This window comes from Mesoplodon mirus, assembly GCF_964341445.2.
Source record: "Mesoplodon mirus genome assembly, chromosome: X".
Taxonomy (NCBI): domain Eukaryota; kingdom Metazoa; phylum Chordata; class Mammalia; order Artiodactyla; family Ziphiidae; genus Mesoplodon; species Mesoplodon mirus.
In genome coordinates, this window is record NC_138981.1 from 71819953 (window position 1) to 71838674 (window position 18722).

The following is an 18722-nucleotide window of genomic DNA, read 5'->3' on the forward strand; positions in this document are numbered from 1 at the left end:
ATTTTTACATAGATGTATGAAAACTCAAGGAAATGTCCAAAACAATCACCCCCTCCAACACAGAGCCTGTAAGCTCATAGGTTCACACACGCACATGTGCACAACCAACAGCCTCTCTAGCTAAAGAGACATGAGATGATAATTTTTAAATGAATAAAGAAAGAAGAAAGATGGGAGACAGATACAAGCAGAAGAATAGTATTAATATATACTTCCCACTCAACTAGACTAGTACCAAGTGTGTTACCCTAATTTAACACTTTGTTTTCCACAGCTGAAGCAAATGATCAATTTTATTTTTGAGAGAGAGGAGAACTGTTTCCTGCAGTAGTAGAAAAATAAAATAAAGAGAAAAGCAAAGAATTGTGGTATTACTATCCGGGGCACACTGTTTCTATATGTGAAACTTTTGTCCTTATAACCCCATTGAAGAACCTCCTGTTGCAGTTAAAGTAAGGCTGTGTGTGTGTGTGTGTGTGTGTGTGTGTGTGTGTGTGTGTGTTGAGGAAGGCTTATTACTGTGGGAAAAATATTTTTCTTAATTTTCTCCTCAAAATGAGTCAGAGAATAATATCCTAGTTTTGTATAATATAAGTTTAAATATCTTTGTAGAAAATATAATAATGTAATTTTCAAAAGACCTCATTTCTAGGCACAAAAGTTCATACACCATAGGAAACAAAGGCATGGAGACACTTTTGAACTTTTGACTTTTCATTTTCTTCTTCCTAGCCCATATCTCAATGGCAAATCTAAATAAACTAAAGACTCCAACCGCCGATGCAACAGGTGATAGTTTTATATGAAGCCTGTGAAAGAACTTTGTCCCTTTTTTCTTTGGTTCAAAGTGCACAAAGGGTGGTGCTATAGAAGTAGAAAGACTTTATAACCCAAGAATTTCCATGTTACTTGGAACTGTTGCATCTCTGAGGCACATGGTTGTCTGGAGCTAAAGATGACTTTGTTAATATTAATGATCAGAAAGTAACTTTATAACTGGAAGAACTCCAACAATCTGATTTTAGCAATCTAGTAGCTGACTCACCCTTCTTGTTTAAGCTATCAACTTCTGAGGAATTATTAGGTTGGGACAAGAGTTTGCATGATATAGCTTACCTGTTCAGGATTTTGCACTACATATTGCCTGATAGTGGTCTGAGGATATGTAGTGACTTTCACTGTTGGAGAATGGAGTTCCTGTGAAGGAAAGATAAAAGCTGCATATAATCATAGTTATTTAGTGACCTTTCAGCCAGAATAATAGGGAGCAATTTTCAGAGTGAAATTTTAAAAACCATTTACATAAATGATGATATATGAATTTATGTTTTTGTTAATTTCAGTCTGAAAAACATACATGAAAGAGTGTGTTTATGGGCTCAGCACCGTTCTAGGTGTTTCTATTATATTCATCACATAGTAATTCATCACACATTCCAAACTATATTTGATGAGAGTTTCAAAATATTTGTTTCATTGTAAATACCCCCACATGATTAGAAGAAAATATAGCTTAATATTTATTAATCAGATCTTCTGTTTGGAAAGGACATCCTATATTTTACAAATGAAAGGAGATGCAAAGAGAAAACTGTGTGTGTGTACACTTAAACATTTAAATCTTTAGTGTGGTGGCAGGTGAGGGCCATAAATAACGTTAAAAGGGAGACAAAACAACAGAACAAAGTAATTTGTAAATTTTTAATGGAAAATCATTAATATAAAGAGAGTTTTTATACCTTGGTGAGAAAAAAAAATCTTCACACTAATAGAAAAATGAGCAAACTGTATGAAAGCAGAAAAGAAAAAAAGCAAATGATTAACAAACAACAAAAAATATTCAAACAAACTAAGAATCAAATAAACATAACAAAAGAATACCATATTTTAACTGAGAAAATGTTAAAATAATAAAGCTGATGAGGGCACAGTAGGAGGAGCATTTTCCTGTAGAGAGGGGAAAGATTAAATAATCATTCATAAGCTGAAGTATGTAGCCATTGAAATAATGATCTTGATAATACAAATTTACATTAAAAAGTTCATAATATTATGTAAGATTAAGTGAGAATGAAGATATAAAACTGCATACATGGTATGATCTTATTTTTTTTCATTAATTTATTTTTGGCTGTGTTGGGTCTTCATTTCTGTGCGAGGGCTTTCTCTAGTTGTGGCAAGTGGGGGCCACTCTTCATCGCGGTGCGCAGGCCTCTCACTATCGCGGCCTCTCTTGTTGCGGAGCAGAGGCTCCAGACGCGCAGGCTCAGTAGTTGTGGCTCACGGGCCTAGTTGCTCCGTGGCATGCGGGATCTTCCCAGACCAGGGCTCGAACCCGTGTCCCCTGCATTGGCAGGCAGATTCTCAACCACTGCGCCACCAGGGAAGCCCTTATTTTTTTATTTGAATGGAAGAAAACACAACAAAATGCTAAGAGTACTATCTCTGGGTAGGGAGCAGGTCATGAGTGAATTTTATATTTTCTTCTTTATGTTCTTTTGTATTTCCAAATTTTGTAGAAAAAAACATTTTTTGTCAGAAGTAAAATTTACAGCAAACTTAATTATAGAGCCCTTTATCATGAAAAGTAACAGTAAATGCAATTTTATGACTGGATTTGAGTGTAATGAACAGCTCTGTGATTTAAGTAGACTTACTTTTCTGAGCTAATCCTATCTTGGTGGTCCATCCTGTGGGGCTCCACTTTAACTCAGTTGTAAACTTTATTCCACTGTCTTATGTTTTGTTAGGTCTGCGACCTATGTTAGTCTGAGTTCTTTGGGAGTAATGATTGGTTCCAATTCACCTTTGTGCAATATTTGGTACATACTTGGCGCTCGGCAAATGTTCACTGAATAAATGCATGACTCTAACAACTAGCTCTAGGCTAGGCTGAATTGGGACATGGTAGGCAAACTTTTCTTTGATAATCTTACTTGTTCTGCATAATGTCACCTTTTCCTCACTGTACCCCAGGTCTCGAGACCAGCTTTTGTCCATTTGTCCCTTCACTATTCAAGCTCACATCATGACACTTCAGTCTGGGCAGGCATGTTTTCTCAGAACAGTATCTTTCTCCCTCCTATCCTCCAAATCCTGCAGCCTTTATACTCCCCTCCTGTGTACTAACAAACTTAGAATGTCATATGGTTTATTTACTCAGAATTTACTTTTTAATATGTGGGACTAGATCATTAAACACATATTTGTTAATATGGTATTTAATTATTATTACAGGTACCTTTTGGAGATATAATCTGTACACTCAAAAATAATCTTAAAAGTGGGATTATTAGCTCACAAAGGTTAAGGGAACTTGACCTTGTGTGTCTTTCAAATCATGTACCTTGCAGAAGGGCTAGTTCTAACCCTGTAAGTTATTCTCTCTGGATATAACTGTACAGTATTATCACTCACAAAGCCATGTCCTCAATCAATCCAAGATCTAGGTACTTCATTTCTGCTCAGATCAAGGACCCTTAAAATATACATAATCAGTGAGAGATCCTTGGTGAAAATTAAACTGCACTCAAACAAAAGCAATCAGATTGAGTAGACAATGAAATTGAAAAAACTCAATTCACAGCACTTGCTTCACTTTCCTATAATGGGCTGAGCTGACTTTCATATCTAAGGCTCTCCTTTCCAGTTTTATGTTCCTGAATTTTTGTGAATGTATAAAGCTTTATGAGGGACTAAAGATCACTTAAACGTACAAGCAAGGTTTACACAAAAAGAAAGTAATTTAATCTAATCCATATCTTATTTTACCTGTTCAGTATTTGGGGTTATATGTAGAGTGTTTGGGGCACAAGTAGATATTTTCAGAGTTGGAGAATGAAGTTCCTGTTGATAGAAACAAAAGGGGGTTCAGAAACTATTACTGAGCAGTGTCATTTAAATGTCTTAGGTTCTTAAGGTATTATTATTTCCTTTATTTTTATAATAGCCCAATTTGTCAGAAATAAGAACGTTATTTAGTGCTTTCTTAGATGATGTCCATCTTTCCAAAGAGCACATTACCAATTCCTTTGTCAGCATTGCAAGTAATGTAATGAAAAATAATTTCTAGAATGCTTTCATAACAACACATACTTCTTGCACTTTTAGTTTGCGTCACTTTTATTGCTTTTTTGAGAACTCGGCTGATGTATCCCCTGATGTTATTGTATGTCTGCAATTAACAAGATTTAAAGTTTAACAAACAAAAAAATTAAATGTAAAAAAATCTGAAACCAATATAGGAAACTACCTGTGAAAACTCAACTAAGACTACTGTTCTTAGATTACTTCAAGCTAATTTTTATTTATGCTTTGTGTGATCTGCTTCTAGTTTAATTTCAAAGAGTAGGTTCTGAGGTTAAAGAATGACCCATAAAGATGAGAGTATGATTTTTGATAATGTTTAGATAAAATGTTCACTCTATCAATTATGCTGGAATTCTTTACATTTTTCCCAGATCAGCAAATTGCATAACTTTATCAGTGTGAACAGAGTTGACAGCATTACTCAATTTCTTCATACATTACTATAATTTACAACCAATTGACACAACTCCAGGATATATTCCTAAAATGATAAAAATAATGCTTTCTTCAGATCAAGGAGGTATTAAAAGTCAGAATCACAGACATACAAGGGAAACACTGACAGACTCATACCGAAGTATAGCTATAATGTAGGTGTAACGTGCTGTTCTTAAAACAGGACTGTGCATTTACTCAGACTGCCGAATGTTCTGCACGCTGTGGTTTTCCTTTTGGTTCAACTTGTAACATTTTCGTCCTTCCTCCCTCTGTTACATCAACAGCAATACTGCAAGCTTAAAGTTTCTAGGCAGACTTTGAATAGGTTCCCAGATTTCCTGCTGGTAGCTGAGGATAATTGCTCAGACAAATGCACAGAATTAAAGACTTTAGACCAAAAAGGTACGTGTACTTCAGTTTAGGAAAATGGTTACAAATACAACCAAGTACAAGTGGATTTGGCCCACAGATCCAACAGGAATAAGTTCAGAAAGACAAAACAGGTGCTTTTTAGTTATGCAATAGTGCATGAATACACTCTAACATAAAAATTTATAAAGTCAAAGATCTTCCCTTAACCATCCTCCCTTCATTCAAATCTCTTACCCATATTTATACATATATGTATAAATAATATTTACTGCTTTTTTTTATTCTGCAGTGTAAGCCTAACAATATCTCATATTATAGATTAATGTCTTAATACATTATTTTAAATTATAGTGTTCCATAATGTTTGTATGATAGTTTACTTATCTATCTTTTTAAATTGTTTCCAGGTTTCCACTATGATGCAAACAGCATCCTTGTGCAATGTGAGTATTTCTCTAGAATCCCACAAAGTGGAATTACTAGGGTACAGAGTATGTGCATTATTCATTTTAACACATACTGCCCAATTGATTTCTCAAATGGCTATGCCAATTCCACATCCATCAGCAAAGTGTAAAATTACTCATGTGTGAAAGATGCTTTTATGAAAACTTTTAGCCTTTTTAGGCTGTGGCTAGTAATACTAGGGTTATTTTAAGAATATAGTTAGTGCACACTGCCTGGTACCTGATTCTATAGATGGTAGTTCTTTCCCCTTCCCTTTACCCTATTCAAATCTGATGACATCAGCAAATTAAACAGAATTAAACTTAACTAGCTATGTGGAATAGCTTTTAGTATGAAAGAGTATACTGAGGAGTTTTATAAACTTGCTGAAATTAACCCAAGTAGGAATATACACACATACACAAATATATATATGTGTGTGTGAGTATATGTATCTTACATATTTAGGGTATATATTGATAGGCAGTTACTTTACTCAGATGCCAAGATAGCAGATATTCAAAAGGCAAATTGGTGTATTTGCACAAAGACTAGTCTAGTGCTAAAATGAAGAAATCATTCAATATTCTTATATTTGGAAAGCTGGTACATTAATTCCACAAATTATGCTTTTCTTAATTGTTCTGAGCCTTCATTATTAGAATTGATCTAGGCAAATGTGGCTTTTCCCATACAAACCTTATGGAAACAAAGGACAAATGGAATGATTTCAAAAAGTAAAATATTAAGGTGGTAGCTTAATATGGGTCAAAGAGATTAAGACATATGGCAGTGACCAGCATGAGTTTAAATTGCAGCAGTATTAGACTTATCATAAGGTGGGAAAAAACTTATCTGAATATAAGGTGTGTTAATTTCAGAAAAACTTGCTAAAGAAAACCCTTTTCCCCCGAAAGTCTACGGAATTAGGTAAGTAGTGTGAGTAAAGGTCCAAAATGAACATTGTCTTGATGATGGAAGTTACTTTCAGTGGCATCTAGCTCTAGGCAGGATTGCAGCGAGTCATCCCACAAGTAGCCATTGCCTATTCTACAGGAAGTGATCAAAAATGTTTGTGAACGAATGAGTGGATGAATGAAGAGGATGTCTTAGTTTTAAAGGCATCTCAGGAATAGAAATCTAAATCTATCTCTTGATAACCTACATCAATGTTTAATTTTCAGTGTCACTCATCTGTACAGAGCTTCCCTAAACCCTTCGTGTTGAAATCATTAAATCTAATGAATAGTTACATCTTTTGTACTTATGCCCTCTATGCCATAGCCCCATGTTCCTTATAACAAAATAATTGAAGGCTGTGGAAGGGGTGGTGGTGACTATCATAATATAGTGGAAAGAGTCCTGTGCTTGAAGTCCAGAACCCTAGGTTCCACTTCTAGTTATATCACTATACCACCAGCCAGCTATGATAATGAACAACTCATGCAATCTTCCTGAGCTTGTTTCCTCATGTGAGAAACTGGATGTGGGTATGTGTAAGTGTGGATTGGAGGATCTTTAAGCCCCATTCTATTTCCGACATTCTGTGAATATGAGAGGTTACTCCCAGCTTATTTTTCCATACAGAAAAGACAATTTCAAATCCTTCAAATTTGTCAGTCTTGTTTTCCTTTGATTAAGATGATAATGACAACTAACACCTATTAAGAGCTTTCTATACCAAATGTTACATAGATCATCTTAGTTAACATTCAGAAAAACTGCCATCAGAAAGATACTACTATAATAACCCCATTTTACATATGAGTAAAGTTAGACAAAGACAGGTTAAGTAGCTAGCTGAAGATCACACAGCTAATACTAAGGTGTTGGGATTCCAACTCAAGTAGCATGATGCTACTTAATCACTAAATCCAGAACTCATGCCCTTAATCACTATACTTTCCCACACCTATAGCCTGCCTCATTATATTTTCTGTTCTTCAAGTTGTGGAACAAAATTCTACTGTTAGATTTGACTAATTCTCATAATAGGAGGCTAGATATTTGACTCTTTTTATTATCTACTATCAAAAGTAACTTTTTGGTGCCTGAAAACAAGAAATCCTCCCATAACTGACCTTGTGAGAGAATAGCCCTGATTAAATATTTTAAACTTCTACAAATTCAATAGGGTTTTGTTTTTAAAGTAGACAGCATGATATATTTACAGAGTGTACATACAGAACTCTAAACTCAATAAAACATTGAATTTTTATTTAATTCTCATATCATTTAAGCCCTTTGATTTTGCAGGAAGGCCCTACTTTTTCTGATCACATATTCAGCCTAGTATTGAGTCGTTTACTCCTGTGGCTCATATTTGCTAAATACGTAAATATTGCCTGTTGGCAACATTCTTTAGGTAGAGTTTTGTTGAAAAATAATTTTGTTTATAATTAGTAGATTTAGGCTTAGTATGAAATCCAAGGCTGTTTTTCCCATGATGACTAAAGTCATTATCTACTTTGGGAAAGTTGTAGCAGCCCTCTTGTCTCTTCCTCTTCCTCCCCACCTTTTTCCTTTTCCTTCTCCTTCTCCTCCGCACCCTTCTCTTTCCCTTTTTCTCCTCCTCCTCCTCTTATAAAGTGCATGTGGCATTACAAATTTTAAGATCAGAGTGGATTAAAATCAGTCTACTTTTCTGGGATAATTTTACAACATCGCTTGAGATAATTGTTCGTACCTTGGTTTAACCTAAATCATAGTTGGGGTATAGGAATCAGATATCAGAGACTGTATGATGTAAATAAGAGTCAAATGTATAGATCAGGAATATCCAGTATAGCATGGTAGTTACAAGCATAGACCTAGAACTAGACTGCTTAGATTTAAATCCCAGTTCTACCACATACTAGCTGCATGAACTTGAGCAAGTTACATAGCACTCCTGTGCCTTTGTTACCTCATCAGTAAAAATGAGAATGATATTTGAACTTTACTTACTAAAGTTTAAAATTAATTCAGTAGCTTAAGGGACATAGGCAGTTCCAGAGAGGCTACGAAACCCAGATCATGTGCTAAAAGAAAGGAAGGTGCATTTTGATTGAGGGGGGTTATTTCATCTTTTTCCTCTATTTAAATATTTACTCCTTCAAAAAGTAACATTCTGGAGAAATTATGTAAAGGATAGATACAGTCACCCCTCCGTATCCACAGGTTCTGAATCTGCAAATTCAACCAATGAAGGATTGAAAATATAAAAAAAAATCTGGAAAGTTTCAAAAAGCAAAACTTGAATTTGGTGTGCTCTGGCAACTATTTATATAGTATTTACACTGTATTTACAAATCTAAAGATGATTTAAAATACAGGGAAGGATATGCATAGGTTATATAAGATACTTGAGCAACTGTGGATTTTGGTATCCGGAGCAGGTGTCCAAGTACCAATCCTCCTCAGATAGCAAAGGATGACTATATCTGCATACATACATAAAAATATTTCATTCAGCTCTTTTTAAAAAGTTTTATTAATTTAATTCTTCTTCTACTGAAATTGTCATTCTAAACTTATACTTTGAAAGTTTGTGGCTTCATTTTTTGTTTCATTTCTATGTGTCCGTTAAAGCTGATCATGTACTTTGGCAGTCCTTTGATCGCACATTTGCACCACCATGAATTTCTTTGAATTGTGATGATCTTAGAGGTAGTTCTATACTTAAATGAGTAGCTTGAACATATAGATCTGTAGTGTCCAGTAGAACTCTCTGCAGTGGTGGAAATGCCCTGTATCTGTGCTGTACAGTACAGTAGTCACTAGCCACATGTGGCTGTTGAGCACCTAAAATGTGGCTATTGCAACTGAGGAACTGAATAATTAGTTTTATTGGATTTGAATTAATTTAAATATAAATGTAAATAACCACATACTACCCTACTGGAAGTGTAGCTCTAGAGGAAGCATTAGGTAAGAGGCAGACTGCAAGCAACCTTTAATGTCAGCATCACTACATTTTAAAAAGGAAAAAAGAAAAAAAAACACACACTAAAAAAACTTCATTTCAAATATTGAGGTTCAAGTTCAAAGACTCTAAGAGCATGGGAACTTCCAAATTACTCTTTCTAAAGGATATTTATGCCAGTAAACATTATAAATACATTCCTGCTGCTCCAGTCTTTTGATCATACATCATGTTTTAGAAAATTGCTTTAATGCTTTTCCTCGTTAGTCTTTCTTAGCTAGTAGAGCCCTAATAAGCCTTTCAAGAATATATGTTTACCTAATCTTCCCAGTGTCAAAGGAACCCTTACTTTATAGTCTATTCACTTAGTTTATTACCGTAGTTTGTGCAGCTAATGGTTTTTGTTGGCTATATTTTTATAAATCAATAATACAAACAGGAAGAACTATCCAGTACTAACTCTGTGCTGGACACTTTCACATGTTATCTCAGTACTCACTACAACTCTGAAGGAAGGTATTACTGTCCCCACTTTACAAATGAGGACACAAGGTCATGAGACATCAAGTCATTTATTCTGGGTAATACAACATTAACACTTACTATGTGTCTGGCACTGTGCTGTGTATTTTTCACCATATATTATCGCATTTGACTCTAATAACAATCCTATGACTTAGGTGTTATTATCACCCCATTTTTTAGTTGAGGCAACTGAAGCATATAGCTAGCAAGTCCCTGAACCAGCAATTAAACCAAAGAAGTTTAAAATCTAAGCCTACACTATTAGCCACTACACTTGATTGTTTCATAGTTCAGTTCTCCCCAAGTCTACCTCATCAATGCATATTTATTATTTGTAGCTCTCCCTGGGACACTACACATAGATTCATTTGGATGGGTATTTTCTCCATACAGTGTTCTCTGTGACTGATCTTTAGGCTCTATGTAATATGAACATTTTCAGTCAATACCTATTGGCTTTCATTTTCCTATTGATAGCTCTGATCAAAGAGTTCAAGACCTTGGTGCAATATGTAAAGGAGAGACAGCAAGACTGCTGGGAACGAGAATTAGGTAATAGAACAGATTACATGCATAGTACAGGACTTTGTTCTTTAAATATTTGGAATCTTGTTGAAATAAACATGGCACTCTTTCATGTTGTCTAATTTGAATTTTAAAACTTTACTTTAAAACTAATACATAATATAATGTTCCAAGAAGGAAAACCATGGGAGCCTTGTATATGCTCCTGTCAGTTTTAATGACTATGAGAATCACTGAAAGTAATAATAGTGACTTAGGAAAAGGCTAGGCTGAATAGTTTCAAAAGAGGCAGTATCTTTAAAAACCACCTGACATTTATGCTGACAGAATTTGCCAAGGCAAACGGCCATTTAAATAGGCCATTTAAATAAATTTTCGGAATAGTTTGGGAGATGCTTTTGTTAGAACGCGTCAAAGACAGTAATATGGTTAAACACTTGCCTTAGGTTATTGTTGAGATGCTGTTCTGAACTTTGTACAGGAAGAAACATGTAAATTATAATGACCTCTGTTTATGTGAAACAAACACTTCCTTAATTTAGGATAAAATCTGTGATTCTGTTCTCATGTAAAGAAAGCAATAGAATGTAATAGTAATAGAAATCCTTCCACTCATCCCTTCCCTCCAAGGAAAATCTCTCATTTAAGAGACCCATTCCTGGATTATTTCCTTTCTTGAAGGCAACTAGGAGAGAAAATAAAGTATACAGTCACTTTGCAGCGCATGCTTTTTGTCTTTAAAAACTGAAAGTACATATGTTCCATTGGAAGCCAAATAAGGATGGCTATTAAGATAACTGTTGTTGTGAAGAAAAAGTTAGCTCAAATATACTTGTTTAGAAAGGTTTTCACTTTTAAGTAGGGTTTAAGAGCATGTGAAACTTGCAGTTATTTTACCAAGAATTGTCAAGAAATAAAATTTGGATCACAACAGTTAAAGGAAAAGTTCACCTCCCTCCCCTTTGACCCCACCACCTTCTCTCTCTCTCTCTCTCACACACACTCACACACACACACACACACACAATGATAGCTCGTGAGTGCCATTGACTCAAAACAGGCCTAGCAATTTATCAGACCTCCTTTAAACAAGAGACAATTGGCAAGGGTATTTTCACCCAGCAATTAGTTGCACTCAATTTCTATAGCTTCATTTAATTGTAAGCACAAAAGGGATGACCAAAGCTGAAAACTGGGCCTCTTTATCCTATAACCTCATTGCTTTCTCAGGCAATGTACTTCCCTGAATAAACACTCACTTTATTGACCACTCCTTTGAACAACAATTTTTCAAAGCAACACACCCATCCCCACAGAACAGGAAAATTTTCTGATAGTGTATAGAAATCTTGGCACAGTAAGGGAACTATCCACTATCTCTGTAACCAAAGAAAAAGGAAAAAAGTCATGTAAACAAAGAAAAGCCCAAGCTGGGTAATTATTGAGAGCAGAGGCCACTCATAAACTCACTCACATTCTCCCCTGGGCTGCTTTCTGGAGCTAAATTTGGTTGCAAGTTTCAAATTAAAAAAAATGGTAATCCATAAAACACAATCTTTAAGAGATCCCTTTTTGCACCAAAATGTTTTATTCAATAAAACATTGATGGCTAAAGCACAAAATTATATTTTAAAATGAAATATAAACATATAGGACACCTACAGACCAGGTCATATATATCTGTCCTCAATATGGACTCTCCCTGGATAAGCAAATGGTATTTATCCAGATAATCATGGTGCTTCTTACATAATAGGCACTTAATAAATATGTGTTCAATGAATGACTGGTATTAAAAATGTTTTATTTTGATCAATTTATTTCTCTCACAACAGAACTCCTCTGTATACATGGAAAATATCTTGAACTTCGTAAAAAGCTAAAATTAATGGAAGAGAAATACATATGTCCAATACATATTAGCATCAATGCTGTTTATTTGAGGCAGTGTTTCATTCTGAGTTAACGATGGTTGTTTAATATTTAAGCCTTTTAAAAGGTTGAGCCATAAGGTTTTTGTTTTCTTTAGTTTTATGTAGTTTCTAGAATTCCATTTATTTACAAGACTATATTCAGTTCTAAAATGCACATATGACCTTGATTACACCTGCTTTTGATTTTTCCTGTTCATATGGATAAACTTAGTAATTTTAATTCTACCACCAATTTAGACAATTTCACCATACCTGGTTTCTATAGTCAGTTTTCTCTGAGAAAAACTTTATCAGTCAGACAAAATAATAACTAAGGGAATCATAAAATATATCTGATCAATTTTAGACAAGAAGCAAAGCAACATTATATCTGGAGAAATTTAAAATATGTTTATGTCTATAAACACTACTTTAGTGCACAAGAAAGGAAAAATGTGGGCCAAAAAGCCAGAAATAGAAAATACTAAAGTGCTGCAAAAAGCATTTGGTTAAATCTAAAATGTCTACTACATAAGCGAAAATCAAGATTCAGGAAGCAAAGCAGAGTGATATCAATTTTGGTTTCTCAAAGGGAACATATTTTACTACTGGCAATTATATGATTGTTTAATCTTAGGAATTCTTTTACTATCATCCAAACACAAAAATGCTAAAAAAAATTCAAGTAAAATTTTAATTGAATTCATGATAACCAACAATTGATTATAATACTTATCTTCCTAGCTGCCATGGTCACAAACTTTAGCATCAGAATAATTGCTATATACCAACTCAAAATGTCATTGAAACATGGCATATTAAGGAGAGAATTTTAAAGCATAAAACAAAAAGTGTCTTAAGTAATGTGTACTGCTTGCTTGTGCTTGGCATGATATATAATAAAGCTGCCACCACATCTTACCCACTTCGTTAACATAAAGGTAATTTCAGATCAATTTTAGGTCTTACTTTATACAATGCCATCCTGCCACTAAACAGGGAGAAAAGAAATAAAATAACGGAATAATAGTTTCCTCGTCACATTCTTTGTGGCAGCTATCTAAAAGCTTTCTTGCCAAATTATCTTTTAGTGGATTTATGAATGCCCTTTGATATCGAACTCAGTTTGAAATTTTATAGTCAAATTTTCTTTCTTATTTCACTAAGAGAATGAAGAGTCTTATTTTTTTTTCTTTACCACATATCTAGAAGTTCACCTCTCTCTTCCTCACCCAGCCTTTTTCTTTCTTTTCAATTATAAATCACTTTAGACTTCACAACACCCTCCATTCCAATTTCTTTTCCCTGTTTCTGCGGCCACACTTTCTGTTCCTAAGGCTCTTTATAAACTCCTTTGGGGAACAACATTTCAGGACGGAGCTAGTCTTGTGAGGATCACTTAGCAAATGTCAAGTAGAAAGGTGAGTCTCGTAAAAAAACTCAACCAGCCTGGTCCCAGGAATATTAAAAAGGAAAGTTGAACTATGGAGTATACAATAAAGTGTGACCCTAAAATTTGTTCTGTGGTCAATGTTTATAATTTGCCAAATTTCAGCTTTTTAAATTGTTATCTATTTATTTTTCTTTTACTAGGAAGTTGATAAGAAAAGAGGTTAATGTATTTAAATAACTACCCAAGATAGGGTGATTTTAGCATTCATATGATAATGGTAACTGTTGTTTCAACTTCCCCATTGTTTTGGGGTTACTCAGGAACATAGGTGACACCCACTTTGTTGTTCATTAACATCACTGAATACTGGAATGTACATTTGCATTATTATTATCACAAACTAGTCATCTTGATGTTTTATTTTTCTTCCCTTTGACTTCAATGCAGGTGGAGTTTTTCTCAAATAGGAAATTACTGACAGTGAATACTGGGTTTTTCTTCATATTTTTCCCTCAAATTAAGCTAGGAGTGAAATAAAACAGGAAAATTGTGGCCTTTGTAGTTGCTGGGTTACCTATATCTTTAAAAACTTATTTTTAAAATAGTTTCATTACATACTTTAGAAATGTTGCTTCATATCCTAATTAAAATTATTGTTTGGGGAAAAATAATCCATATTATTCCAGATCAGCATAACAATGCGACATAAGATATCATCCTGATAGTTGCTTTTTGAGCTTTTCACAGTACTACTTGTATCTTGAAGCATAATTTCAGTTTGGATGGAAGTTTTCAGAAAGCTTAAAGACATGCAAATTTAATATAAAGAGAGTCAAAGATGAAAACAGACATAGAGCTGTTCATTTTATATTGTCTTACAGTGTTTTTTTCATATTCATTGGCAAGATTATTAACAGATACTGATGCTAAACTAACCCCTTTAAAAACAAATTTGTTTCATTTTAAAGGGTGTCTTAGACTTACACCATTTTTAGCTTTCATGTAACAATTGCTTACATCTTGCTTTCCTCAATCTTATATTCACTCTTTCAATATTCATTCTACTAATATTCATAAATTATCCACCATGACTGTACAAGAACAAATGCATCATTTTCAAAAGATGAAACACATATGACAATTCAAATAGACGTTGTGCCTATCACTTATCCTGGAGTAGTATACTATTTGCTAAACACAAATAATTGCTCATCACTCCATACATGCCATTGTCCCTGCACCACCATATTTGATACAAAAAAAAAACTGTTTACTTTTGATATGAAATGAATCAGTGGGAACCTATTTTCTAAAAATGACGATATTCAAGTTGAGGATTGCTTTGTGGTAGGAGCAAAAGAATACCTCAGTTCATATATTCCAATCTAATTCAACAAAAAATGAACCATCCTATGCTCTAGTTAGATTATGAAAATCACTGGAACTGATAAACAAATGGCTACAAGAACTAGTAAATGAAAGAACAGCCAAGAGATGGAATTTGGGTGACCATATATTGCATATAGAGCTGCAATCCAAGAGATAATATCCTGTAGAACAGAGCCAGAGAAGCAGAAAGAAAAGAAATGAGGTTCAAAAGCAAACAAAGGCAACAAAGATTTCCCCTTTCTGGCATAGCTGTCTTTGTGGTACCTGGGAACGGTCGCTCCAAAGAAAGCTTTGGTAGGAGGAGGCAGTTTTGAGAGGGGAGAACACTTCCTGTGAGCCGATGGAGTCCAAGGCCTCAACCACCTTGTTCATGGGCCCACTGTAGGTCCTCACTCGTTCATACACTACATTTTTTTCTGGAGGCTGCTGGGCTTGGCTTGACTGATGGTAGCAGTGGTAATGCTTGGGCTGGCACTGCAGCACTTCCGGGGACTGCTGAGTCCCACAGCTGCTGCTGCTCATCTCACTCCAATAGTTTGAGCTCATCATCTTCTCAGTGGTCAGCAAGGTACTCCCCAGATGCTCTCCCTAAGGAACAAACAGAGAGAGAGCATGAAAGAAAGGGATAGGAAAGCAGGCAGGCAGGCACACGTTAGAAGACTTTTATCAACCACCTCTGCCTATAGTGGTGCCAGAGAGAGATGGGAGGAGTTACCTGAGCAACAGCAGAAGCAGGTCTGGCAGCTACAGAGGAGGCAGCAAAGTAGTTGAGTGCAAATGCAAAGTGGAACCACCCCGTGAGATTGCTCCAGGAAATAATACTACCACGCCCCTGAGGGGCAGAATCACTGGGTAGGTTTACCTGCTGGGAGAGGCCCTGCTTTGTTATGGAGATAGCTACTAGGCTGCCCTGTAGGCTAAGGAAGTCTGGAAAGAGCAGGAATGTGGAATTTCAGGGCTAAAGCCAGAGCTTCCAAATCCACAGTCTTGGAAATTCACTTGAACTGTAAATAGTCAAACAAAGACATGCCCATGCCAAAACTTACTGCAGAAAAAAGGTCACAGATGTCACATGAAAGTGGCTTTCCCATGGTTCTTAAGCTTAGCAAAGGTAATTACAAGCATGAGTATTATTATTCCAGAGTCCCAGACCAAAATAAGGGGTATTAGCCTAAGGACACATTAGTTTTCACAAATATATCTGCATTCTTTGCAAAACCCAGCTAGTAACTGCAGTTAAGGGAGATTGTTATGAGGCTTCCTTCTAGCAACACTCTCTAATATGTGGACCTGTTTATCTTCCTCCAGGCCTCGTGTGGCTTTCTAATTTAAATTGAGGAAGATTTGTCTAAATGATTAAATTGCTGTCTGTACATGGGAGATTTGGTCAAGAAAAATCTAACCATTCCAGAAACGCTTTGCATTCTAGCACTTATATTTATTGTTTCACATTTTTACAAAGGAATGTACCCTGACTTGATTTGTGCCTTAGGAAACACTGAGTTTGATTGCCTTTTTAATATCTAGGTGTTAAGGGAGTTGCAAGTCCTGAGAGGTGCCTTACCTGATATAATGAGATTAAATATGCTCAGCCTTATATTTATCACTACTTGAAATTACAATCATAAGGCCTACTTAACCACCAGGATTTTCCCTGCAAGATATTTCAGCACCATGGAACTCTAGAATACTCACTGAGGGTGTCTTCAGCAAAGGGACATCTTCCTAGTGTGTATATATACCATAGAACCCAGCACACCACCACCATTCTGGAGAGGAAGAGAATATCATCAAGGTGGCTAGCCAGGTTTTTATCTGCTAAGTGAACAAAAGGTAGTGACTTACTGGTCATTCACTCTGACCATGCGAGAAGCTTTACATGGAATATCTGTCATCCTCACAAATTTATGAGGGTTTATAGGCAAGGAACTGAGGCAGAGGCACAGAGAGGCTGAAAAACTTCCCAAAGTTAAACTACTAGTAAAAAGATGAGTCTGGGATTTGAACATAGAGCCTATAGCTCTACTAATTATACTGCTAAGTAAAATTTTAAATTATGTTCTATATCTGGACATCCAATACATCTTCTAAGTGGAAAACTAAAACAGTTTTGAACCATTATCACGTTAAGTGACTTTAAAAATAATCTATGGAATTTTTATGGAGGAGAGGTATGCAAAATGTTGAAAATCGACCTTAAAAACTCTTTAAAATAATTTATTGCATATTTACGTTTATATTTGCGTACTGTGCGCAGAGCTTTCAAATCTAATCCTTGTTCATTATAATGCTGTTCCTCAAGGATCAATGAAAATTTAATTAGGAACACATGACATGCCAAACAACCTGGCAAAATATCAGATCAATAATTTGTTAATATCATTAGCAGTATCATTTTGAATAAGCTTTATATGTGAATAGGGAATGGGTATTAAGTGGGATCATCCAGTCAGCTCTGATTGTTGAAATCTGAACTTAAAACACACACAAACACATACACACAATGCTGTTAATATCTGCATCCAGTGCTATTAATATCTGTATCCTAGTAACTAAAGTAAGAGATTGAGATGAAGACTAAAAATTCCTTCACCCATACCTGCCATTCACATTCCTTGGATATATGGCATTTTGAGGCAACCACCTTATTGCAGTTGGGCAAAGAGTAAAGTGTGAAACTGACACCCTCTTTCAATTCCTGAGCCTCATCCATCACTTTTCTACATGCCTGGATATGAGGAAGAGAGAGCTTGAAGCTCAGGGATACTATATAAGAAATGAGATTAGACACTCTCTGGCAGACAAACCACATCTAAATATGAAACAGATGTTGACCACCCTTGCACACCTCAGAGAGACTTATCAATAATTCTCACCAAAGTTTGTGCTCCTTCTCTGAGAATGCATTTGTGTCTTCGTTCATCTGCTTCTCCAATTGTTTTATTTCTCCTTTATGCAGATAATGTTAATACTCACCTATTTTTTATTAATAAATGCATATAAATTATTTGACCATTTAATAATGGTAATTGCTCTGTTTTCTACTTGAAAACCCAAGGGCTTGACACTCTGCATTCCTTAGGCTTCATGATTATGCTACACTTCTTACACTGGTGGATGAGACAGTAAGAGTTGATTTCTTATTCTCACCTCCAGACTTGTTCAGAAAATCCTTAATTATATTTCTGGCAGTTATTTTGTTTCACTCAGTAATATAGATATTTTATGTTTAGTACTGAATAAAACTCATTTATGATGATGAATTTGATTTCCCCTTAGACGTGACATCCTTTTAGAAGCTAACTCAGTTCTAACAGACTTTTAAAAACCTTTAGTGTTTTTTTATTATAAAAGTAATTTATTCTTTAAAATTTAAAATAACTAAAGACATGGAAAAAGTAGAAAATGAATCTTCCCATATTGATGGTAAGAACAAGGGATAGAGTAAGGATCAGGAATGTCTGCCATATACATTACTGGTAATAAAAATAACAACAACAGTGATTTGCATTTTGACTAAGCTGTTTTGAAGGCCATCTGTAGTCTTGACTTTACTTACGTCGTAAAATTGTTATTAGGTTTAAATGAAAAAGTGTCTGCTAAATGTAATACACTATCCAGGTACAAACATTTTTAAATATATTATTAACAGATGCTGTTGTGTGATTTTTGTGAAATAGAAGGCTTTGAAAAGCAAAGCAAATATGAATGTCCCAAGAGGCTATAA

General features: G+C 35.1%; 1 protein-coding gene across 1 annotated transcript in view; it reads right to left on the minus strand.

The window, feature by feature from the left end:
• Positions 1-15735, minus strand: part of POF1B (POF1B actin binding protein) — an 87773-nt gene extending 72038 nt beyond the window's left edge. The window contains exons 1-4 of the mRNA XM_082609884.1: positions 15711-15735; positions 15260-15583; positions 3772-3846; positions 1117-1197 (exon numbers count right to left, since the gene is read on the minus strand). Of these exons, the coding sequence (XP_082466010.1) occupies positions 1117-1197; positions 3772-3846; positions 15260-15544 (441 nt within the window). The 5' untranslated portion in view covers positions 15545-15583; positions 15711-15735. The remainder of the gene's footprint in view (positions 1-1116; positions 1198-3771; positions 3847-15259; positions 15584-15710) is intronic.
• Positions 15736-18722: the final 2987 nt, after the last annotated feature.